The sequence below is a fragment of the Melanotaenia boesemani genome, chromosome 24, assembly GCF_017639745.1.
Source record: "Melanotaenia boesemani isolate fMelBoe1 chromosome 24, fMelBoe1.pri, whole genome shotgun sequence".
Taxonomy (NCBI): domain Eukaryota; kingdom Metazoa; phylum Chordata; class Actinopteri; order Atheriniformes; family Melanotaeniidae; genus Melanotaenia; species Melanotaenia boesemani.
Genome location: NC_055705.1, coordinates 9,332,554 through 9,358,048, shown reverse-complemented (window position 1 = coordinate 9,358,048; position 25,495 = coordinate 9,332,554). Strand labels below are relative to the sequence as shown.

General features: G+C 38.6%; 1 protein-coding gene across 2 annotated transcripts; it reads left to right on the top strand.

The window, feature by feature from the left end:
- The first annotated feature begins 250 nt into the window (after positions 1-250).
- Positions 251-22,711, top strand: gpd2 (glycerol-3-phosphate dehydrogenase 2 (mitochondrial)). Of its 2 annotated transcripts, XM_041978968.1 has the most exons (18): positions 251-367; positions 3,902-4,008; positions 5,670-5,678; positions 7,873-8,044; positions 8,246-8,370; positions 8,453-8,550; positions 8,636-8,799; positions 14,264-14,428; positions 14,519-14,663; positions 15,157-15,350; positions 15,467-15,601; positions 15,684-15,859; positions 17,872-18,003; positions 18,082-18,240; positions 18,527-18,639; positions 18,841-18,919; positions 19,008-19,106; positions 20,287-22,711. In XM_041978968.1, exons 2-18 carry the CDS (start codon positions 3,907-3,909, stop codon positions 20,410-20,412), a joined length of 2,193 nt encoding a protein of 730 aa, XP_041834902.1. In that variant the 5' UTR covers positions 251-367; positions 3,902-3,906; the 3' UTR covers positions 20,413-22,711. The 2 variants fall into 2 exon arrangements, with proteins under 2 accessions (XP_041834902.1, XP_041834903.1); XM_041978969.1 differs by lacking the exon at positions 5,670-5,678.
- The last annotated feature ends 2,784 nt before the right edge of the window (positions 22,712-25,495 follow it).

Genomic DNA, 25,495 nt, shown 5'->3' with positions numbered 1-25,495 from the left:
CCTTTTCTTTGCACACGTCTTGTGGTGAAGCACTGATGAAAACGACAGCTGGCGGCATTTTTCATCTCTTCATTTTTATCCCGCAAGTGGAAGAAGAGGATGTAGGGATATCAGAGTAGAGCATTCCTTTCTTGACTAACCCTACGTCAACAACGTGGCAACGCCTTTTCTCAAAGGTCATTGGATGAGCCTATCTAAGCTCTGTATTCTGATTGGCTCTCCGGGACGTCGCTCAAGGCGTTCACTGGGCTTCCTGGTTCAGTTGTAGCTGTCAAACAGGCGAAGGTTCGGACAACAGCCGATGCCCTCAGTTGCCGCCTTTCATCGCCCCGAGCGAATTTCATTCACCCAGAAAACAAGAAAACCTGTAAGTGTGGATGTCGGTTGTGTCACCGGGTGCTTATAAGAAATGTTTTATTCGATCTTACTATTCGTTAAGCCCGTGTCGCCTGGCAAAGAGCCAAAATGCGGAGCAACATCTGCGAGTTACCTTTGCTAGTGACTGATTGTTGTTACAGTCAGATTACTGTGAGTTAACGGTTATTTACAAGGGTTTAGATAGCTAAATTATTAATAGCTAGAACAAAAAGAAATCTCCTGTTAGTCTCTCCTAGTTTATAACCCATTCTTTTTATAACCCAGCTTATTCCTCCCTGTTAGGGCAAATCTTGTTGCCTGTTCTTCCTGGAGACCACACCGACCCTGCGTCCACTTTAATTCACAACAGAAAAACTAGCACTTGTGTGACGTTAATTAACCACTATAACAGTATATGATAATGCCGTATACTAGTACAAATTGGTGAAAACAAACGCCAGTTATTTCCTAAAGCTGAGCTTCTAATTTCTGGAAATACGTGTTTTATTTAAAAAAATGGCGAAAATTTAAACGGAATTCGCCATGTGGTTCTTGAAAAAGCAGTCGGGAAGCGCCCTCCATTGCTGACTCATAATGAATGTACAAGCTGATGTAAGTACAGCGTCATTATTTACCTAAAGTGTGAAGGCCGGAGGGGGGACTATTTGCTAATTTCAGGGCTAATTATTGTCAATTCTGTGTGATGTGCCTCTGTGTGTTTTAGTCCATTTTGGGTTTTAAAGGAAATTACATAGCAGGATCAGCAGTATTGTTTACAAATATGAAATCAGTGTCCTGCTCTCTCTCTCTCTCTCTCTCTCTCTCTCTCTCTCTCTCTCTCTATATATATATATATATATATATACATATATATGAATATAAAGTAATAGTTATTATATGGCAGAACATTGGCATTCTTCCTGATTTTTTTTTTGCCTTATAACCTGGAATTCAAATGGATATTTGAAGGGTTATTGTTTAGTTGATGGCATCAACCTTGATGATGCACATCAGTCCACCTGGATTTTTTTTCTTCAAAGCAAAGCTGCTCCAGCTACTTAACCATTTAAACCCTGACCAAAGAAAAATAGGTAGAATAGTGTAGTTTTTTTTTAGTTAAAGTCTTCATTCATTTGACCCTTTAACAAATTATATGTATGTATGTATGTATGTATGTATGTATGTATATACATACATATATATGTCTAGTCAAAATAATTGTAATATAGTTTTCTGTCTCCTGGTATTCACCAGGGGGCAAAGGACGAGTATCAGACTGTATACAAAAAGGTTCTAAACAAAGTTTTTACCATAAAGTGATGTGAAAGGTCTCAGAAACTGTATGTATCAATTATCATCCATCCATCCATCCACTTTCTATACCGCTTAGTCCAATACAGGGTTAAGGGGAAGCTGGATCCTATACCAGCAATTAGCAGGCGAGAGGCAGGAAACACCCTGGACAGGTCGCCATTCTATTGCAGGGCCAAAACAGAGAGACAAACAACCACTAACGCTCACACTCACTCCTAGGGAGAATTTAGAGTGACCAGTTAACCTAACATGCATGTCTTTAGATGGTGGGAGGAACCCGATGTACCCGAAGAGAACCCACGCATACACAGATAGAACATGCAAACTCCATACAGAAAGGCCACCATTCGAACCTCCCCAAATATGATTACAATGCATGTATAACACAACTAAAATGATTAGTTATAGTTACCTTTAAAATAATGAAAAGATAAAGTTTTTTTTTGTTTTTAACAAATGAATTCAGGTATACTTTTTATATATTTTGTTTAGTTTTATTGTTTTATCAATTTACAGACTCACTGTTTTTAAAATATGTTAACTCAAAGTGATATAATTAGTCTTGATTGGCTTAAGTCATAAAATACAAGTTAGAATAATTTCCTCTGATGTAAGGCCTAGAAAAGCAGCAAACCCACACACCCAAGAGGTAAAAACTTTAAACAAAGTCTTTATTTCTTTTCAGTTTATGAACTAATTGTTCAAACTTTTAAACTAAAAAGTGTAGCATCAACATCGGCACCTAAGTTCAGATGTCAATTTGTTTATTAAAATGACATGCAAGCATTTTTTAAGGTAAAAATCTGTGTAAAATCACACTGAAACTTAATATCTAGCTTTTATTTTTTAAAAGCTGAATAATTAGGATTTTTTACTTAAAAATAATTTAAAATGTTCTCATTTGCTGGGACGGATAAAAGGAAGCTTCCCTATAAACCAGCTGTCTCCTACATCAACAATGTCTTTGTCAAGTTTTTCTCCTTCAAAATAAGAGTTCTGTGCCGGAATAACTTGGGTGCAATGTGTTGCTCTTTCCAACTTCCTGGTTCCTTAACCAATTATATGCGACTCCCCACGGTTGCCAAACAACAACAAGGCAGCGTTTGGTATTTTATGTCGGCAAAAGAACAACAGCATGCAGGTATGGAAGCTAGTAAAAGAAGCGGACCAGAAATAGTTTTTCTCTTAACACTAGGTGTCAGTGCTACTTATTTTGCCTTTAAAGCATAATAACATTCTAATATATGCAAACTTATTCTACATTTTTTGGATTCAAACAGACTTTTGTTTACATAGTTTCTGTTAAAAATTTCACCATTCAGTGAGAACCCAGCTGTAAAAAATGTTAAAATAAATACAGCTTGTCCTGTCGCAGATGTAATAAGTTGCTAGTTTTTCTAGACTAGTCATTGACATTTAAGGAATCTGCAGCAGTGTTTTGTTCAAATAGATTCAAATCTGCCCCAGTGTGTGCTGCTTTGTGGATGCCTGAATATTTAAACTGCTTTACAGCACAGTAGATATGCAAATACTTTTTAGGGCTGCCCTGGTGGGAGTTGAGGCTCATGTTGCTCGTTAGGCTTCACCGGATCATTATGAAATTATGGAAACTGTATCTGTAACAGCTGTTAAAGGATGATGTGATAATTATAATGTCTATTTTAAGGAAGACAGATAATTTTATCTGTGCAGTGGTCACTTGTTGCACTTTTGCTGCATATTCTATTCGTCTTTTTAACTGTTATGGAGGATAAGGTTTTTCTTCTGCAGTCTGACACAGGATGGTGAATCTTCAAAAAAAATGAGTTCATGTTTTTGGAGTTTAGAGTTTATGCAACATCTTTAAGAGTAGGAAAGTTGTGTTTCACCTTGGGAACGTTTAGGCTGGATATGACTTTGTTTCTGATTGTAGCACCGCAGCAGGAGCTCTTGCAGATCACATGATTTGTGACATCATAAATCTTTTCTGTTCAGTTACTTTTGCTGCAGCATGAGATAACATTAGTATCAGATAAGTAACTTAGTACTTTTTGCCCTTTTAAACTCAGTCCATTTTGAAGCAAAGGCGAAAAATAAGCATTAGATTCACTTAGATTGATTGTTTAAATATGCTGCTTTTCTAAATACACGATTACTTTAATGCCAGATAAATCAGTTTGATAATGTGTTGTTTAAACACTGTTTTAAAGTCAAGTTAGTGCTTTCTAACTCCACCTGATTGTCGCTGCAGGGCTGATGGCGTTCAGGAAAGCCATGAGACGGGCGGCCATCATAGGTGGTGGGGCGGTGGCCGCGGCGTTCGGCCTGTCACAGCTAATGGAATACAAGAAGGTGCAGGTAAGTTTGGCTGCTGTTTTATGATCAGATGCTTGTTTTCTGTTGCAAGAGTTTCACGGTAGAAAGATCCAGTGTTGCAGGATTCAACAGAAATAGTAATTGTCAGCATTTCTGGATCTGCTTCTTCAGAGCTGCACATCTTTGAGAGGAGTGTTTCCCTCCCAAGCATCGGCCGATTATGCACAGAGGGCATGTCCTATCTAGATTATGGAATGTGTTTGCGCTCTCTAAGGTGTGCTTAGATGCTTTTTATTGGCTGTTTTGCTTGCTGTTCACACAGGATCATGGCAGCACTGCAGCCTGAGCTGCACAGAAGCTCTGATCTGATCCACATGTCATGGTTTTCCAGCTCTTTTTGAAGTTATTACAACCCATTTGTTTCTTGCCTTTGTTCGGTTTGTGTGAACACTGCAAGCATTTGTCACTAGTTTATTTTGTAAGAAAAATATATAAGATACACCTTTTATCTTATTCTGATATTTTGAGTTAGATGAATAGATTCAAGTCTTTATGCTCAGTTTATACTTCATGCTAAATAAATTATTGACACTTAAAAGTTAAAGGAGTAAGAAATCAAGAGACAGTAATTACATGTTCTTGGTAAAGAAAAAAAAAACATAGGAAAACATTGCAAAACTTTTCACTCACATCTGTAATTAACCCCTAACCATTTGGTGTGTTTCCAAATGAAATAAAATTAGCAAAAATTATACCAATTTACAAATGAGTTGACAAACACACACTTTCTTATTATAGACCTATTACAGTTTTCAAAAACGTTGAAAAACATTTCTTTACCAAACACACCATGACCAGCAAGATGACGTCAGATTAAACAGGAAAGAGCCATTTAAAAGAAAGATTATGTAACTGCGGTAATTTTAGGTTTTTAGGTTATAAACTGTTGATAAACTTACAAAGTACAGAGTTATGCAGATATGTTAACCATGGTGTCCCCCAGGGGCCAGTGTTGGTGTCATTTCTCTATCGGAAAGCCATAGTAATAACAGATGATTTATTTATCATGTATGTAAATATATATATATATATATATATAGTTACATATAGTTATTGAGTATGAATTCTAATTTAGTGTGATTTTATTTGTTTTCTATTACCATTTTCTTGGGGGGGGGTACTTTGTTTTCTTTTATTAAATTTGAAAAATACTAAATAAATAAACAAATAGAAGCTTTCTGTGAGCAGAAGGCGCATCGATCTGACAGGAAACGGCTTTTTTTTTGGTCAACTCTTAAGAAAAACCAGACGTTTTTCAGGAAGTAAATAAGTAAACGCCAAATCGTCCTGCTCTTGAACAACTGGTTTTTATTTGAATTGTCGACAGCAAAGGTGCATGACACCCAAAAACTTGAGATAGTCCTGATTCCACCGTCTTGTCTCTTGACTGGTCGGGCTGGGAACACTGCTAGCCTTAAAAACCAGTCAGTCCCCCTTCATGAGAGCATAAATAACCCTTCAGCCTTGCTGCTGCTGAAGTGGACCAGCAGCTGTGTTTGCTCTGACCTGATGTCAGCTTATTTTAGCCATACCGCGCAACTCAAGTACATGCCAGACTTCATTTGATTGCACAACCTAATGTGAACTATGTTTTGTGTCCTGATGGGGTAATGGTTTCACTCGTCGTCATCCTCCCAACCAAGCCTGGACTGGTAAGCAAGAAGTCGACCCTGATGAAATATAATCATTCTCACAATAGTTTGTAATCACGCATGCCTCTAATCCCAGTAATTGCACTGTTGATGAGATGAATGTCCGTCTTGTCTCCTTAAGCAAGGGTACGCAGCCTGGGGAAGTTTTAAAGACCTGGGCCTATTGTCTATTACCGTGGGCCTCGCTGTGCCATTCTCTGACTTAACTTGATTACAGCGGCGCACTAATTCTGTGCCGGTGTTTGTCTGGGAGCATCATCAAATATAGACAATGATTATATCATCGCCTTGTTTGTGGGCGCAGACCTAAATTGCAAACGCCCGCCGTTATTTGCAAGTCAAATGCAGCGGTGGCTTCAAAGCAGCTTGATGCAATCATTTAGCTTGAGCCGGTAAATAGAAAACTGAATAAATATTTCATTAGAAGTGGAATTCCATGTCTTTATATTAGAGGAGAAGCTCTGTTTTTTACTGTATTTGTGAGCATTTCTTTAGATTAATTGATATGCTAATCAAACGGTGATGCTCAGAGACTGGAATGACTTGCAGCAAGCAGAACGTAACCCTCTGCACTTTGATTTTTCCTACTAATTTCACTGTGAAAATGTTTATTTTTTTCTGTAGCAACACTTTACTTGGACTCTCAATGTGATGTGAGACATCATAAGCACAGTAACATCGCACTTTCCAGTCTGAATAGCTTCAGAGAAACTGCTGAAAGCTTGTTCTTTTTACAATGCACCTTGGACTGCGCTGCAAAAATGTGTTAAAAACATTTTCTTAGGGTCATTACTTGGACTGTATGATATTAGGAAAGCATGCTATCCTATATTGATGATCTCAGTTGTGTTCAAAAGGGCTGCATTCCACTTTCTGAACGACTCTGCAATAAGAACAAAGCGCCATGTTTAAATATACGGTGGATTTATTCTTGTTTACACCTCTCATGTGACAAACCAGTATTTTAATTTAATTTCAGTTCTTTTTTATTTTATTCATTTATTTATATTTATTTACTATCATTTATGTATTTATTTTAGATTATTTATTTTCATTTATTTAATGTTCATTTATTTGATGTTTGATTATATTTAATTTTATTCCTGTCTTTTCTTTTTTGTTCTACTTTTTGCCTAATTTTGTTACTGTTTTTATAGTTATATCGTTTATATCGAGATAGCTTCTTTTCTTTTGCATTTTGCACAGCTGTATTTTTATTATGGTTATTGAAAAGTATTTTTGAATTTATTTTGTTTAAGGAGTATTTAATTTAATATAAAGGTACTTTAATTTCAGTCAGCTGTTTCAATGTACATGTGCTGCTGATCCTTAATAAAAGTTTTTTTTAGCACTGAAGGCTGTAAATTAGAGCTGTCCCTTTGGTTACTTGACAAAAAAAACATCTAGTCATCTATATATATATATATATATATATATATATATATATATATTGCAATATATATTGAGATATATATCGTATATCGTGATTCAGATAAAAAATATCGAGATATAAGATTTGGTTCATATGGCCCAGCCCTATACCGAACCAAACAGTCCTGCGTCAGCCCTCTTGGTGGAAAAGGGACTTTGAAACACGGCAGTGGCAGTATTATGGTTTGGACCTGTGACTTGTCAGCATTTATCGTACTATTAATACAGAATTCTTTCATAAACTCCTAAATAAAACTGTCAGGGCATCAGTAAGTGAACTGAATCTTAACATAAAACGGGTCCTGTAGCAAGAAAATACAAAACACCAGAATCTTTAAAGAGAACGAGCGGGACAGATGCTGGAAATGTTCAGCTGCACCTACTAACATGCGACATGTAGTATTGAGTAGATTCCTCAATAAATTAATGACAGTTAATAATATTTTTGTCACAACTGCTGTTGTAAAACTTATAAGCAAGCAGCTCTGAGTTATCTAATTACTCATCCTCAGCAGATCCATAATGTATGAATATGATCACTCAGGTGATTATAATGCAATATTAATGAGCTTGCAGTGTGCTTATAATGTTTCAAAGTGCTCCTCAAGGAAAGCGTTGCTACATTTTTCCTACTTTTCTATTTTTCCCACACTGACCCTGACTTATCTGCACAAATAACAGAATGCGAGGGAGTCTTTAAGGCTTGAAAAGGCTCCTTGTCAGTGTGTTTGTACTAACGCCCGTCTACATGCATCACATCCAGACTCGATTAGCTCACGTGGCAGCAGAAGCAGAGCTGAAGGTTCCCTACGCAGACGAGCTTCCTTCTCGGAAAGCCCAGCTGGAAGCGCTGAGAGACACAGAGGAGTTTGATGTGCTGGTTGTTGGAGGAGGGGCCACCGGTGCAGGATGTGCCTTAGACGCTGTCACACGCAGTAAGTTACCGACCCTACCTATTTGCTTTCACTTGTTACACACACACACACACACACACACAAATATCTATATATATATAGATATGTAACATCCATATTAATTAGAGCCAAGCTGTTATGACATTTTCCCCAACTACAAATCCGCTTTCCAGGATTTTCTTTATGTTACATTCACAGATTTCCTGTCGTTTTTTTCCTCAGATCTTAAAACTGCTCTTGTAGAAAGAAACGACTTCTCTTCAGGCACAAGCAGCCGGAGCACCAAACTCATACATGGTGGAGTCCGCTACCTCCAGAAGGCCATCATGCAGTTGGACTACGAGCAGGTTCTTCTGCGATCCATCCTCCTCTCACTTCTTTGCCCCTCTTTGTCGTCATTGCCTCATTCTGTCTCTTTCTATAAACCAGTACATGATGGTGAAGGAAGCCCTTCACGAACGAGCCAACCTGCTGGAGATTGCGCCTCATCTGTCTGCACCGTTACCCATCATGCTCCCCGTTTACAAGTACGTGTCAGAATCAGACTGGATAAGTAGATCAAAATGAGCTGATTGTGGTTTACATTGATTTTGATGTTTGCTTTTTCAAAAGATGGTGGCAGTTGCCTTACTACTGGGCGGGGATCAAGATGTATGACTTGGTGGCTGGGATCCAGTGCCTGAAGAGCAGCTATGTTCTCAGTAAGTCGAAGGCTTTGGAGCTCTTCCCCATGCTGAAGAAGGACAAGCTGGTGGGAGCAATCGTCTACTATGATGGTGAGTCATTACTCCACAAGGCTTCAGTTCAATTCGCTCATGCATGGTCGGTAATCTGAACACTATGCCACAGTAGAGCATTTGTTCTTCATCTCTTTTTTTTCTGGAAACATGAAAAGACAGCTGAGTCAGTTTTGTCCTTTTCCACTATTTCTTTCCCTTCAGCAAAGAGTTACATTAGTTAGCCTGTGGTAGCTTCATGCTAACTGGAGTGTTCATAAGAACATTAGATTTAACCTGCAGCTAATCATTCAGCGGACAGCTATTGTGACAGTGACTGTTTTCAGAAGCAACCGTTTCCTACAAGACAAATTAGAGGTGGCACAAATATGCTAAAGGAGATGTAGGATCCAAAGTATATTATTATTTTACAGACAAACTGAATATTTAACATACAATAATTAAACAGGACAGATTAAATAAAGAAGAATGCAGGTGGGGCATCTGTGATGAAGGTGGTGCATCTGAATTAAAGGTTCCTGTTTTGTCATTATTGAGCCAAAATAAATTAAAGGACACAATAATACTGATAATATTAGTACTAATATTAGTGCATTATGGTATATATCAGTTGCAGTGGCTCAATGTTTGCTGCAATAAATGCATTTAAAACATAACATCCACATATTTTAGAGATGCATAGATAGGGCCGCAGTGGTTCAGGTGGTTGGGTGCCTTGAAAATAAATCTAATCCATTATCATTATTATTATTATACATATCAATAGGATTACATTTACTCACATCTCCTCGATTAGATGCTTTTTATCAAAATCCTCCTCTGCACGTAATAAAGGGAGGGTCCAACAGGTGTAAACACAAGTTCATGTGTGTAAAAAAGTTACTTTAGTGATGTAAGGATATTTTATTTATACCTAATGCCACTAAATCAACTCTCCAAGTGCATTTAGTCAACAAAGTATTTGTTTAATAACAACTTTAAAATACGTATGCCACAAACAACAGCGCCACCATAACGAGTAACACCCGAAACAAAATGCAACACAACGCGTGATCCGTTCACTCCACCCAGACATATTGGATATCAAATGAATCTAGAAAAGCTGCACTTTCATATGATATCAAGCATAAAAAGATATTCGCCAAGCACCTCACGTCAGTCTCAAAACAAACACAAAGCTAACCTTTGCATATCACAGCAAGCCTTATCAGATAGTATGCTTATCACCAAATACAGCATCAAATCCCAAAGCTATTCTCACAAACAGCCACATTTTTTATTTCCTTACCTTTCTGTTTTTCATTTTCAGTCTATCCACACATGCACTAACATGTCATATGCTCCCATTCAAAGCCATTTTGTTGTCTTGTTGTGGGTCTTGGCAGTGTAAATAAAGTTTTATCAAATTCTACACCTTACAAGCTTTGCAACGATATCTTACACTTGAACGAGACTTTATCTGTCAGGTATAAATACTTGCGCGTAAACAAAGGAGCATCATTGCCATTTTGCTGCAGTTACGCACGTGGGCGCACTGGAAAGAGCGAATATCGAACAGCGTTCATTTCTTTTCTTCATTTTGACTTTTTACCCATTTAGAACGAAGGATAAAAGCCATAAACATGCCCAAGAAATTACCAAAAACCAAAAACACCTTGTTAGAAGCTCTGGAGGAAACACAGACACAGCACAATTTGGCACAGTGGCCAAACGGAGAGTCCGTCTGTTACCATCCACACTAAAACCTGCATAAAAGCTATGAGCTTTGTTCTGTTCTCATGAAACCTTGTACATTTGCAGTCAAGGAGCCGCTGAATGCATGCAGTGGTATATTTATGCACAGAATGGTTTCTATCATGATGTTTTCATCTGTGTAAAAAAAAACAACAATTAGGCGAGGATAATTTTTTTATTTTTACCTATGGTTTATTACAATTTGCACAGGCATATGAACATTCACAATGTTTCTCACACCGGATTTATATTCCATAGAGTCTTACATATCCATTGAGACCAAGGTTATGTATATTGACCTAAAAATTACAGAGTTAGTGTTGATTTAATTTGGGTAGATCTGTTCAGACGAACTACACCTCCAAAAACCCTAAGGTTTAAAAGGTTAATTAATTATTGACGATTCAGCTTATTTATTAGCACTTAATCCGATCTGATAAATTTTAGTTGGTTCAATTTAAAATGCTTTGGTCTAATTAAGTAAAGTCTTCCACTAATACAAGTATATTATTATAAAATCATTCATCCAACGTATATTTAACCAAAATATTTTAATCACATGGAAATCATTTCCGGGTTCATTCAAAGACTTTTAATTACATTCACCTTGAAAACATGAAATAATTTTGTCTAAATTACATCTCAGACTCTTGTAGACATAAAGAGTCTTTCCACTCTTTAACTTTTTCCAGTGTGACTGCAGACAGCTTGTTCCACGTGATGCGTTTTCTACAATCATGCTGCATCACTCGTAAGTGCCTCCCACCATAGAGCCTTTCCCAGTGACTCGCCCACATAAACCACCGCTTCCTGTCTGAAAATACAATAAAACAGCTCGTTTTTTTGTATTTGTATTTCAGGGATTTTTATGTTTTGTTGTGTAAACTAAAAAAACCAAAATCAACCCATTTTTGCAGTGTTGTTGATTCAATTTTAACAATTAAAAGAAAAAAGTCCTTAAATTTCATTTTGATTGTTTTTCATACTAAATTAATAATCAAATAATTATTGTTTTTTAAAACTCACCTTTATGTGGAAAACCCCCACATTCATCTGTGAGAGATAAAACCTGCTAAGCGGCCTCATCCCGGTCCAGCTTTCTGATCTCGACTGCTTCAATTATTTGCAGACTCCAGTCAGACCATCGTAAAGTAAAAACCAAACATCTACTACTTCAAATTTTACCTGATGGAAAGAAGCAGTAGAATATATTAAGACAAAATAAACCTCTTTGAGCTTAAAAATGATCTAGTGTCATAGCTGGTCGACTATATTAACTAAAACAAACTGAACTGGTTGGAAACCAGTGATCTAGTGACATTAATTCCCAGAGTTCTGTAGCTTTTTTATTTCTGTCTTTTAGTTTAAACATCAACCTGATAAAATGCTTCAAAATTTAAGAAGAACCAAAAATTGATGTCTTACAATTTCTTAGTGCACTTTGTTTTTGAATAAATGTTAAATTTACAGACACTGTTTAGTTAAAGCTACAAAGGTAATTAAATAATCCTGACCTCAGACCTGCTGTCATGCTCGGGGGCCTCTCATCTCCACTGGTGCCAAACAAAGAGGGTGGACAGGTGGGTGGGATGCACGTCTCCCCCCTGGCACCAGGGGTTCGGTGTTCCCTGGTTTGGTAAGGAAACATGCTGAGTTCCTGGCTGAGTGTGGAAAGTTTCATGCTGCAGGGATGAAAGTAAGTTTTTCTGCTTAGGTTCAGTCACAGCAGGTAGCCTTCGAGGCCACTTACAGAGACTTTTAATGCCTTTTATTAAAAAATAAAATGAGTCTTTTTAAAGCTTCATTACCAACAAAAATGAAAGCAGTGCTGCTTTTTGAGGTGGTTTAATTTTTACAGATGACGGCCTAAACGCTCTTCCCCGGCCGCTGGGAAGGAGCGTTTTCTTGGCGCAGAGCAGCATATGTTCCCGCCACCCCACCCCGCCCTCCTCTGCTCTCAGGTGGGGTGGGGGCTACAGGATGGCAAAGGGATGGGGGCGTCTTTTCTCCAATTATTCCGTCTGGAACAATCATGCCGTGACATTTAGAAATCTGACCTTCTCTCCCAGCGGCGCACAGAAACGTCGTCGTCGGTCGGAGTGGCCGAGCAGCAGCACCCCTCCCCGCCACCACCACCACCTCGGTTGCTGTTGCTGCCACGACAACAGCAGACTCCTTCGCTCTCTCAGACTCTAGACAGCACAATGTGTAGGCCTCTTATAATCCTCCTTAACTGATTCAGCTGCTGGATTTTATGCACATATGCCTTTAAAATGCCACGATAGTTTGTTTATCTGCTGCACACACAACAGTAGCTTCTTCTGCTTTAACATCCCCCATCAGCTCCCTTCTTTCAGCTCAAACTACTGTTTTAAATTACATTTTAATGTTCAGTGTTTGCTTTGATTGTGGAATCTGTAAAACATGAGATTCCCCATCCTGTAGTGTGGAAGATATTATCATGTTCAGTTATTTACCTGGGCAAGTGGAAACTACAACAGCACGATCCTTAAAGAGATATATGCAGGAAGAATTTCTGATTAACCAAGAAGTAATTTGACATGGTTCTTTTCTCAGAGGAGTTGTAAAATGTAAAGAGAGGCGAGAAGATTTAAGTGGTTAAATATGCACAGAAAAGGTTTGGGTTGGCAGCTGGTCTGGAGTGTAAAGTGTGATTGTTTACATGTGTTATGATCAGAGAAAATACAGGAGGGGTGTACCATTCTCTTCTATTCACTCTATTCACTCTCTCCTTCCTTTGTTCCCCCTGTCAGGTCAGGCATCGATATATAATTATGTAATAAACAAATAAAAAGATAGAGAAAGAAAGAATAATCCTCAATAACCACATGGAGCCTTTTATTCATCACAGCAGCCAGACCATCATGATGCTGCCATGACGCTGGACAGAAGAAGATTAAAGAAAAGCTCAAACATAAAAAGAGAAATACGGACAATTCTGAAACAAGCAGTAGACAAAAAGTTAATTAAAAAAAGAGATATGTTTTAAATAAATAGGCTTTAAAACAGATAAGATGAAAGCTTCTTGCACCAGGACTGGGAACTGCTGTAAAGTTTGGTCTGATTTCTAGACTTTAAAATTGTGAAAACCACGACTAAAGTGGGGTTAAAAAAAAAAATCTATGGGCTTTATTTGTGCTAAGAAGAGTTTTCTTCTAACTTACAGTTCATAGATAGTGAAAAGAGGATTTCCAGTTTTACTGTGACCTGATGATTAAAAATCCACCCAACTGCCACACATGTGAGTCAACCAGGTGAAAGCGGAGTTCAGGCGTATAGAAGCTGTTTGGATCTTCATTTTGTGCTGGAACACCTTTATTAAGAGAAAAGTGAAGAGAAAAGCCATAAAACGACTCATTATAATAGTTTAATGCTGCTAGAAACATGAGTCAGACATACCTAAAACAATAAATACAAATCATAAATGCTGTAATCTGTGGTCAACTATTTATGTTCCTGTTAAAGTAAATGATGTTTTTAACCTCTGGTTTGAGGCATTGCTGCAGCTAATGTGTCAACTCTGTCTGTGTATGGCTGTGTTTAATTATAAAATGGTAACAAATACTGAAAACGCAACGTTTTCTCAAGTCTGAGCTTATCTCTGCACTATAGGTTTTTCCTAAAATCAGCAAAAAAAATAAAATAAAATATTTTAAGTCTTGTTAAATCCTGGTGATCAGTCAGTGGAGTTCATTGTCCTCCTGTACTTGTTAGAAACGCCATGTTTCTTCTTATCTTTCTGCCTCAGGGCAGCACAATGACGCCCGTATGAACCTGGCCATCGCCCTCTCTGCCGCCCGCTACGGTGCAGCCGTCTCCAACTACACCGAGGTGGTCCACCTGTTGAAGGCAAAAGACCCTCAAACCGGCAAGGAGAAGGTGTGTGGCGCCCGCTGCAAGGATGTCACCACAGGTGAGGGATGCTAGTAGAAAGAAGGACTTTCTGAGTTCAATTCGAGAAGGTATGGTGATTATGTTAATAAGATAAAATCCTTTTTTTCAGGGCAGGAATTTGACGTGAAGGCCAAGTGTGTCATCAATGCCACCGGACCCTTCACAGACTCTCTGAGGAAGATGGACAACCAGGAAACAATGAACATCTGCCAGCCCAGCGCCGGTGTTCACATCGTCATCCCAGGTTATTACAGGTACTTCCTGATCCAGCCGAACGATCAGTAAAACACTGATTCCTTGCCTGATATTTCATATGCATTAACTTGTCCGTATTTACCAGTGTTTTCTTATTTCTGTGTGTAAATTCTAAGCTAGCTAAAGTATGGTCTGACCTTCGCTTACAATGCGGGACAATCTTCTCGGGTTAAGATACAGCAGAGCAGAAGAGTGGTTTTGTTGAAGTCGGAGGTTTTAAAGTTCAGCTAAGCTTATTGAGTGAAACCCGAGGGAGTGGGAGCCCTTTGAACACAAATGCCAACCACCTAATTTTCCTCCTCCTCCTTTCTTGTCTTCTTCTTGCCCGCTATCTGCCCTCACAACCCCCGCCTCATCATCCTCCTCCTCCATATCTGCTTTTCCCTTACTTGCTTCTCCCACCCATCCCCATCTTTTCCTTTTAACCCTGTTGTCCCCTTTTTTTTCTCTGATTTGACTTCCACAAACAACAATAAAACCTCTCTTCTTCAGTCCTGACAACATGGGTCTCCTCGATCCGGCCACGAGCGACGGGCGCGTCATCTTCTTCCTGCCCTGGGAAAAGATGACCATAGCTGGAACCACTGACAGCCCCACCAGTGTGACAGCCCACCCAATCCCAGGGGAGGAGGACATCAACTTTATCCTGAACGAAGTCCGCAACTATCTCAGCCCCGATGTAGAAGGTAAAGGAGTCCCTGTATGTCATAACGATCTAGTTTATTTTTTATTTCTTCCTGATAATCCACATTTATGATGGATGTTCTCTGTAATTCTGAAACATCAAACAAAATGTCTGCAGTTCGCAGAGGAGATGTGTTGGCGGCGTGGAGTGGCATCCGTCCCCTGGTGACAGACCCCAACTCCAAAGACACTCAGTCCATCTGCAGGAACCACATCGTCAGCATCAGCAACAGCGGGCTGGTCACCATCGCTGGTCAGCTGAGCCTCTGTCTGGACATCATGATCATTCAGTGATTCTCCATCTGTGATTCTCATGCTACGCTCTGTGTGTTCAGGCGGGAAGTGGACTACCTACAGGTCCATGGCTGAGGAGACTCTGGACGCAGCCATCAAAGCCCACGGACTCACAGCTGAGCCCTGTAGGACTGTGGGATTAATGCTGGAGGGAGCCAAAGGCTGGACGCCAACTCTCTACATCCGCCTGGTGCAGGACTACGGCCTGGAGAACGAGGTCAGACATTTCTACATTAAGCAGACGACTAGATCCAGTTTCTGCTCAGGCATCACATCTCTTGAGTTTCTTTTGGGGAAACGTAGGTTCTGGTTGGATAGATCTGTTATCCAAGACTAATGTTAAGGCAACCGAGGTGCTGCTATTCTATTCTATTCTATTCTACAGTCATTTAGCAGACACTTTTCTCCAAAGCGACTTACATTTGAGAGTAAGAACAACACAAGCAAGAATTCAAACAAGATGGGACGTCATAATTAGCTAATAATTGATAATTAACCTGTTGCTAAACAACTAGAAATGCTAGTACACACACTCTGTAATCCCTCTGTTACAGTTTCAGTTTGACTATTACGATTATAGTTTGAGATTTACTGCTGATCCCAAATCATCAATCACCCAAGCTTCATTAGTGATTGAGTTTGAGTTCATTTATTTCTAAAAGGGATTCGTTTGAGCTTATTTCATCCTGAGTTCCTTTGTTGGCAGTCAGTTACTGCGCTTCACAAGATTATTATGGTTACTATTACTGTTATGGTGCTTTTGAAGCAGAAGTGCAGCACAAAGTGCTGCTGTGTAACATACACAACAGGTTTCAAATCAATTGAAGTTGCTGGTATAGTGCAGTCTTTTGAAAGGGACTCAGTTACATTCACTTCAACTCTGTGAAGACGGCTGCACTAATATGAAAAAATGAGAAAATAACACCCTTGCCAGTAAAAGACAAAGATTAAATAGTGTTCATTTTTCAAGAGATGCCAGTAGATTAATAACTGCATAATATACACTCGCAGACATCTATCAACAGGCCTGAGAAGCAGCTCGGTAAGACTCGTCTCTTTTCTCCAGCAGCAGTGGAGATGACATTAAAGCTGCTGCTGTTACAAAGATGACATTTCTACCACACTAAAAGACTCGACTCAGGTTGAAACGCAATGAGTGTTGGCCAATTCATCAATGACGTAAAGTAAGGGCACATTGACTTTTGTCTGCTGCGCGCCGTCTTTCCAATAATTAGCAGTTCGTTTTCATTAAACACAGCAGAACATAGTTTCATGAGGAGAAAGAGCTCAGGCGCCGAGTATCTACAGTAAACTTAGTCCTCATTAGAGGCTTCCGCAGCATCGCCGGTGTTCTCGCGAATACTTTTAAAAGGTCACTGTTGATATTTGGACAGCGTTTGCCCTTTTACATGATCGGCAAGCCAATCGTCTGAACAGCAAATAGCCCCGTGTGTTGTGTAAACACATGAAACCTCACTGATAAAGCGGCGCCATCGTTTATTTTTCATCTACAAAGAGGAGAAATTAACATCTGCCAGTGTAGATTACAGATTTAATTATTTCTGATCTGTGGAAGCAGCAAAGTGACTGTAAAGAAATATCATTTATAACTTATTTATATACAATGGATGGTGTATATATATATATATATATATATATAGTTTTTTTTAATTATATATATATATATATATATATTTATTTTTAAAATATATAAAAAAATAAAATATATATAAATATATATATATAATTTGTATATTAATCACAGCTTACAAATGAGTTTTTAACTATGCTTGAAATATGCCTGTTTTTACTGTATTTTCTTTCTTTAAGCCTTATATTAGAATTATCTTGTATCCAGAAACAAAGTTATTAATGCTGCTCTTTCTGAAAACCAGCTTTGGCTCTGTCTCTGCTTTTAAAGCCAGGAAAAGAAACAACTTGGGGAACTAGTTCAGGTCAGGTCAGTAACAGGACTGGGTATAAAAGGAGCATTTCACAGAGGCAGAGTTCACCAATTTCCATCAAACTGCCCAAAAATTGGGAAACAATTCTGTTTTGCACAGCGTCCTACATATTTGTAATCGAGCTCATAAAAATGTACCTATTTATACAACACATACAGTAAATAAAATTAAAGACGTGGCCTTTGATGCACTTCATTTTTTTCCCGTCAATGGGGTATTTTATTAAAAAAAAAAAGAAGACTGTTTTTATCTTTATCTGGCACAGGTTGCCCAGCACCTCGCTGCAACTTACGGTGGGAAGGCGTTTGACGTGGCGAAAATGGCCAAGGTCACCGGGCAAAGGTGGCCTATCGTAGGGAAAAGGCTGGTGTCTGAGTTCCCGTACATCGAGGCTGAGGTAAACTGGGATGCCATGCTGGTGGTAACAGTCCAGCAGTGTGTATGAGGAGTCTCTTAAAGGTGTTGCCTTTTGCAGATCCAGTACGCGATTAAGGAGTACGCCTGCACTGCCATCGATGTCATTGCTCGGCGAACACGCCTGGGCTTCCTCAACGTGCAGGCGGCGGACGAAGCCCTCCCACGCATCGTTCACATCATGGGCAAAGAGCTGGACTGGAGTCAGGAGAAGAGAACGGTACCTTTCAGCAAACATTTGAGGAATTTACTCCAAGTTTCACAGAAAACTTTGATAATCTGGTGGCTCTCTAAAGTACAGAGTAAATGTCTTATTATCAGTGTATAAAGATGTGTCATCTTTTCAGAGAGGGTGCTAAAGATAAATGTGTGTAACTGCTTGTAAATGCGTTGCAGTGGCCTCATTACACACTTTGGATCTGCGACATATTCTCTATCTATAAGTGAAGAGACACTGGCCTCTGCTCACAGTCTGATCTCTGATCTCTCTCTTATGTGGAATCCAGGAGGAACTCGAAGCAGCGAAGAAGTTTTTATACCATGAGATGGGCTACAGGTCTCGTTCTGAGCAGCTCACCAAGACATCTGAGATCAATTTGGACTACCAGGAAGTAGTCAGGTAACCTCATTGTATTTTTTTTTAAGTTTTTTCTTTTTGTTTTGATTTTTTTAGCTATAATACCTTTTGTCCCACTTACCCATGTTTCTACTGATTCACATCTAACTTCCTGCTTGCCTGCTGCTGTAAAAGTGCAGTTTTAATTTTGATTAATGCTGTAAATGTAAAAGAAAGAGGAATAACTGCTCATGTGTTCAACAGGTACAAGAAGCGTTTTCATAAGTTTGACAAAGAAAGTAAAGGCTTCATCACCACTGTTGACGTCCAGCGGGTTTTAGAAGTGGGTTTCTCTTTGTCCATCTTCCATTCCCACACGCTTGTCCTCATTACATGTTATTGACCCCAGGTCTTGTTTTTCTTGTCTGCAGAGCATCAATGTCCAAATTGATGAAAATGCCCTCCATGAAATTCTTAATGAGGTGGACCTCAACAAGAACGGACAAGTTGAAATTGATGAGTTCCTGCAGGTAAGTGACACGGGGGCGGTAAGGAAAGCAATGGGCAACATTGCGTCTTTGTTAGTGCTTCAAGGCATTTATAATCAGCACATAAATACTTTAAATGGTGTATGGCACCAGTGTTGATGTATTCATGCAACAACCTCCATTTACTGTCTACAAGATAAGTAGAAGTGAATCCTAAATATTTCAGAAGTTCTATCATTTGTCTTTACACTGGTAAACTGGGATGCTCAGACACAAAACATCCCAAATGTTCGTTGGAAGTTTTAGGAAAATCCAAAATCTGTCATTGCAGATCAAAATGCTTTAAAACCTTAAAATGAGACCAATCACATTTAAAGCTGCAGTCTAAATGAAAAAGAATCAGAAAAAAGCTAAATTTCCATTATTTATCACACGCAACTTGATTTTTAAACAGCATTCAGGTCAAGTTAGGTCCTAAAAATACTAAGATTGGAACTGGTTAGCCTAGATCTATAGCTAAACTCTCAGTAACCATAACTATTAGTGTACTTACTTTAAATATTATTTTTTATATTTTTTTTGTTCACTGTAACTGTTAATTTGGTTAAAATAATATTGACAGTACAACAGCTCCCTTTTCAACCATGATTATGCAGCTCTTATCACTGCAGCCTGCTTTAGGCTCTTCTGCAGGGTGTCCATCCTTTGAGAACAATCCTGCAACTTCAAGCTACCATGAAAACATAATTTATTTTCTCAAATCACACCGAATAAATGCGTGAATGTCATTAGTGTACAAGAAGGCTTAAAATTAGCCGTGACTCCCAACACTTAACATTTCCAGTCTTATGAGTAATTAAGAATTCTATTGCTGTTTAATCGGCAAAACTCCACATAATTATAGAAAGGACTATAACCAGCCGATTTATTCTGCTAACCGATCAATCAGTCAGGCTCTAAAGGAGTCCAGTGACCACCTGAGACGACGCATCCGTTCCTTCAAGTTGAAGGTGTAAAGTCTAAAGCAGTAGGTCAGATTAGACAAAGGCTTCCTCTCTCACCTGTTTGCAGATAAATTTCTCTCACATGTCCAGAAAAGTCTGCTGGTTTTTACTAGAAAACAATCCCACCTTAACACTAAAGATTTTTTTTTTATACTTTTTTTAAACTCGGGAATGTGACGTTAGTCGTACATCTCTGAAGTCACTGTTCTTCTCTCCAGCTGATGAGCGCCGTGAAGAAAGGGCAAGTTTCAGACAGCCGCCTGGCCATTCTCATGAAAACAGCTGAGGAGACCCTGGAGGAGAGAGGACCAGTGACGGTGGACCGAAGCGGAGGTGGAGTCTAAGCCTGATGCTGACAAAACCATCAGCATCTTATAGGATAGCAAAAAAGAAAAAAAAAACGTATGCAAATGGAGCTATTTGAATGACAATATTGTAATCAAGCACAAAGCAGGACGAATTTGTCTAAATCAAACACACTCCTCAGTATGTTCAGGGTGAAAGAGTACGGAATGATTGAAGCCAGAGAGATATATTTACTGTCAGCATCTGGTGCCTCTGACAGCTGGAAATGTTTTAGTCCTTATAACAAAACCAACATGACACCATTTTTGTAGTTCTCAAACACACCTTTTTAACATGATAAACACTGATTCTTGTGTAAATATGGTCTTCAGAGATCAACTGAGCTTTTACACTTTATTTAAAGTATTCATGAAATCCTTAATAACCTGAATCTTTCTTGGTAAGAAAAGGTATTTGTTGGAGAGACTACTGTTTGCTGAAAATAATCAGCATCAGCGGTAAAGACTTTTTTTTTCCTCAAATATTTTATACTGAAATTGTAGAGTGGAAAAGGTTTGTAGCCGCTGCTTGAAGCTCATATTACACTGTAATTTAATGGATGCACTTCACTTTTTGGATGTAGTTCTGTCGTTTATCTAAAATATGCGACTTTTGTCGTGTACAACATGAATGTGCCATCTCAGCCAGAACAGATGCATGTAGGAGGCTGAGGGTTAAAGTGGACCCGTTGTGTACATTTTCCACTTTGTTTTTTTTATGGAGCTCCAGTGGAAAGGTTTTGCTTTATTCAAAACTAAATAATTTACTTATCGATCTTGTACCTTTTCTTTATGCAGCACCTCAGTTCACTCTGTCTGAAACGAGCCGAGTCAAGTCCTGTCTCTTTAAGAGCCCCTCCCTTACAGCCCACTGCCTTCTGATTGGTCAGTTTCTGATAGCCTGCTGAGGGTCATGTTTTTGTTAGTTTTATTCTCCAGATAAAAGTAGACAGTGGTTTTGGGATTTTTCTTTTAAACATATTCATCTTATTAATTTAATTTTCTCACGCATTTATTATTAACTTGAGCCACATTATAAATGACTAAAAACAAGCATAAACACAATAGGTCCTCTCTAACTCTGCTAGTTCTGCTAGTTAAGTGCAGGTAGGTAATTTTTTTCCCCTCCTTTTTCTAGATTCATTACAAAGAAAAACCCAACGAGCCATCGGCTCTTTCCTGCACATTTATTGTGTATTAATGGTTGTGAATGTGACATACTATGTGAAAGCTAATGTTCTTGTTGTTTGATGGATGTCAAGCATTTCATGTTGATGAAATTAACCCCAAAACAATTTATTACAACATTAAGGAAAATCACCTATTGAGGCTCATGCTAAACCACTGACTTATGGGCTGGACACACAGGAGGCGACGTCGCTCCATCTCCATTCATTTCCTATGGAATTTGCAAGCTATTACAATAGGGTTAGCCTCTGGGAACTCCACATGACATCTTTGTTTCTGCCCCAAAAATAGTTTTTTCAGTATTTCCCCGTATTTACCAACAGCAGTGCCTAAACCTTCACAGTCCAGGTTGCATGTGAACATTGATACAGTTATTTTATTGATGCCGCCTGCAGGCAAGAATTCAACTCAGTATGAGTAAAGAAGGATGTTTCTAGCAATAAATTAAAATAGTTTAAAGAAGGTACCACTTCAAAGAAAAGCAAAGAAATACAAATTTGTCCATGGAAATTAGTGATCTGAAATGCTTTTCAAACACTCCTGCAGATTTCAGGGTAAACAGCTGATCTATTGCACTGCCTGCAAGCTGCAGCTGATACTGAGGTTTACAAGGTTTCCAGCTTTAGCATCTCGAACCTGCTTTTTTAATGATTATTTATTCCTTTATTCCACTGCAGCTGTTTCTAGTTTACTTGAGATTTCATCTAAATTTATTACAAAAGGAAATAAAAGGATTATTAATGTATTACTGATTTTTTTAGCAGGTAGAATAGCATGCTATATGTTTTAAATTTTGTAAATGAAAGTGTTTATTCTTTTGTGCAGAGATCTGAAAGGCTGTACTGGTGCACATTGAGCCAGTGTAATGACACACTGGTTTGTAAACATGCATGCTTGCTGCTTTTTTTAATGTTTATGCAACATTTTAATGGTGTAATAATTTGTTTTGTGCACAGATTTAAATTTACTTGTATGAATGTATAAAATGTGCCTTGATGTGCCTTCAACATGACACTCATTTCTCACTAAGCTTCTCTAGTTCAACACATTGTTCGAAATGTAAACATAATGTATGTTTATAACATTTATTACATAAAGAAATATGTTTAAACTGGTTGTACATGATTTTTTTTCTTACTTATTTTACGATTGTTATGATCATATTTAAGTTTTCTTGCTAATTTGGTATTTTTTATGTGAATAAGGCTCTGCTATAGTTGTATAGTTCTTACATGTTTTCAGTTGGATTTTTCTTCTTTTTAATCAGATTTTAATACTGGACAGATTTTTTTATAAGATAAAAAATTTCACATCCAAAGGATAAAAGATGTAAAATAAAAAGATGTAAGCATTTAATGGTTGTTTGGAACAAAATACATAATCCTGTATTGCAAATATTTCACTGCCAGTATCATCGGTCACAACGTTCTTCATTGTTAATTCTGCCTTCATTCCCTGAAAGCGCCAGTTATGAGGCTTATATCGAGGTTTTGTTAGAAGATATAAAATCTTGTGAGTCTGTGATAAAATTTTTGATCAAAATTAGTTTACGCCCCCAAGTGCAGGATGAGTCAGCAGTATTTTTCTAACTACTTACCAGGAAATGACACAACAAAAACACAAAAGAATACTAAAACAACACATTTTTAATTGTTTAGCCAGATATTAGTGCATGCTGTAGGTGACAGAGCAAAACAAATTGTGTACAAATATTTTAACATTAAATTTTGATTGATTTGATTGATCACAATAAGCTGGAATGGAATGAGCGTTTTGTGCTTCTAGTGCATATTTAAATTTTCAGGACAATTTGTGAAAAGAAAATTAATTGAGGTCTGCACAGTGGTGTGGTGGTTAGCACTGTGGCCTAACAGCATGGAGGCTGCTGGTGAGAGGTTCAAACAGTGGCTTTTCCAGATTCTACTAAAGGGGAAAAAATGCTTTTAATTTTCTCATTTAGCTTTTATATGCTGGGAAAGTCTGAAGCTGCACACAGACACCTCACAGATTGTCATGGATCCCGAAGATCTGGTGTGCCTCCTTCTCCTTCGCTTGGTGTGTACAGGAGGCGTGTGCTGTGGTTAGCCGGCACAGCTGGGAGGAGTCAGGCTGACCTCCATACAACGCTCAATCTTTACTGCATCCATGCGATTCCTTCCCTGAGAGCCAACGCTGCCGCCCCTGAAACCTGTCTCACCACACCGCAGGATCCCTGAACCTCAAACATCTACTGCTCTGTTCAAGCCATCCTAAATCAATCCGTTAAACCTCCCTTGCTAAATAAATCTTTTCCTGGGGTCCATCTCTCTTTGTGCACAAACATGACGTCCTCATCCCCACTTCAGAACGCTGCTGTACAGATTATAATGTTCAGGAACAGTCTGTTCCTTCCTTACTGCCTTCATGTCATGATTTATAGTCACAAACTGCAGGTGGTCGACTTCTTAACTCTCATGCTGCAAACAGTCACTCCACAGGTAATCCTCCCTGTAGCTGTTACTGAAGCGTGCATCATTGTATGATCACACAGGACTTGGACTACAATACTTCCTGTCGCCTGTCAGTAACTGCTCATGGGCAATACGATTTAATTCCTGAAGTTTGATGGTCTTGTTTGGATGAAGTTAAAGCTTCAAACAGGCTCAAAAAGAGTCGCGTTCCTCAGCAGCAGCCCTGTTACAGTCCGCAGGTGAACGAGAAACAAGCCGCTGATTGCTCAGTGGTTTTTGTGTTTTGTGCTTTTTTCTTAAAGTGGGTCAAAAGTGGAGAAGTGTGATGGAGCAAAATATGGAGAAAACATTCACAAGTCATCCTCTAAAATAATGATGTTGTGTTTCAAAACAAAAGAGTAGTATTATTGTAGTAGCTATTTCTAGTTGTATGTGTTATATGTTATATATCAGAAAAGGGTTACATGGTCTACTTTTATAAAAATAGAACATAACAAAGAAAAAAAAATTGTTATGCATTACAAAGTCATGGAGCACCTCTTATATTTTAGCTCCTATCTTTTTAAAGCGTCCCTACTGAAAGGACCAGTCTGCTCTAACTTCAAAAATGGTAGAGTGGAAGGTGGTTGCTCGTTTTTTCTCTGATGTTTGTCAATCTTGCCAAATATTATGCAAAAAAACTGATGTAGTGATTTTAGTAAGAAAAGTGAGGAGAATAAAAACTACTGGAATACAAACATGGTGTTTGAGTCAGTTTATTGCATATTTGTCTATGTGTCACATGTCTATTTTGTTGGAAAGAGTACCTGACTTTGGACTGGATTTTGTAATTGTGGACATCTTTTAGATGTTAAAAAAATGGAACAAATAACAAAACAAAGGGATAAACTCAAAATATATAGACTCACCAGGTCACCCGGTTGCAACAAGGCAGGATGGATCCATGTTTTCATTATGTTTCCACCAAATTCTGAGCCTAGCATCTGAAAGTGGAGCTGAAATGGAGACTCATCAGACCAGCAACATTTCTCCATCTTCTATTGTCCAGTGTTGGTGAGTGTGTGTGAATTGTAGCCTCAGTTTCCTGTTCTTAGCTGACAGGAGACACCCGGTGTGGTCTTCTGCTGCTGTAGCCCATCTGCTTCAAGAATGGACGTGTTGTGAGTTCAGAGATGCTATTCTGCAGAACTTGGTTAGAACCAGTGCTTTTCTGACTTCCTGTTGTCTTTCTATCATCTCCAACCAGTCTGCCCATTCTCCTCTGACCTCTGACATCAACAAGACATTCTGGTCCAGACATCTGCTGCTCACTGGATATTTTCTCTTCTTCAGGCCATTCTCTGTAAACCCTAGAGATGGTTGAGTATGAAAGTCCCAGTAAATACTCAGACCAACAACCATGCCATGTTAACGTCACTTTAATCCTCTTTCTTCTTCATTCTGAT

Excerpts from the sequence above, each read along its gene's own strand:
- gpd2 (XM_041978968.1), top strand. The coding sequence starts at position 3,907 with ATGGCGTTCAGGAAAGCCATGAGACGGGCGGCCATCATAGGTGGTGGG. Across the intron at positions 14,429-14,518 it reads CTGCAAGGATGTCACCACAG|GGCAGGAATTTGACGTGAAG; the intron begins GTGAGGGATGCT and ends CCTTTTTTTCAG. Across the intron at positions 15,351-15,466 it reads TCTCAGCCCCGATGTAGAAG|TTCGCAGAGGAGATGTGTTG; the intron begins GTAAAGGAGTCC and ends AAATGTCTGCAG.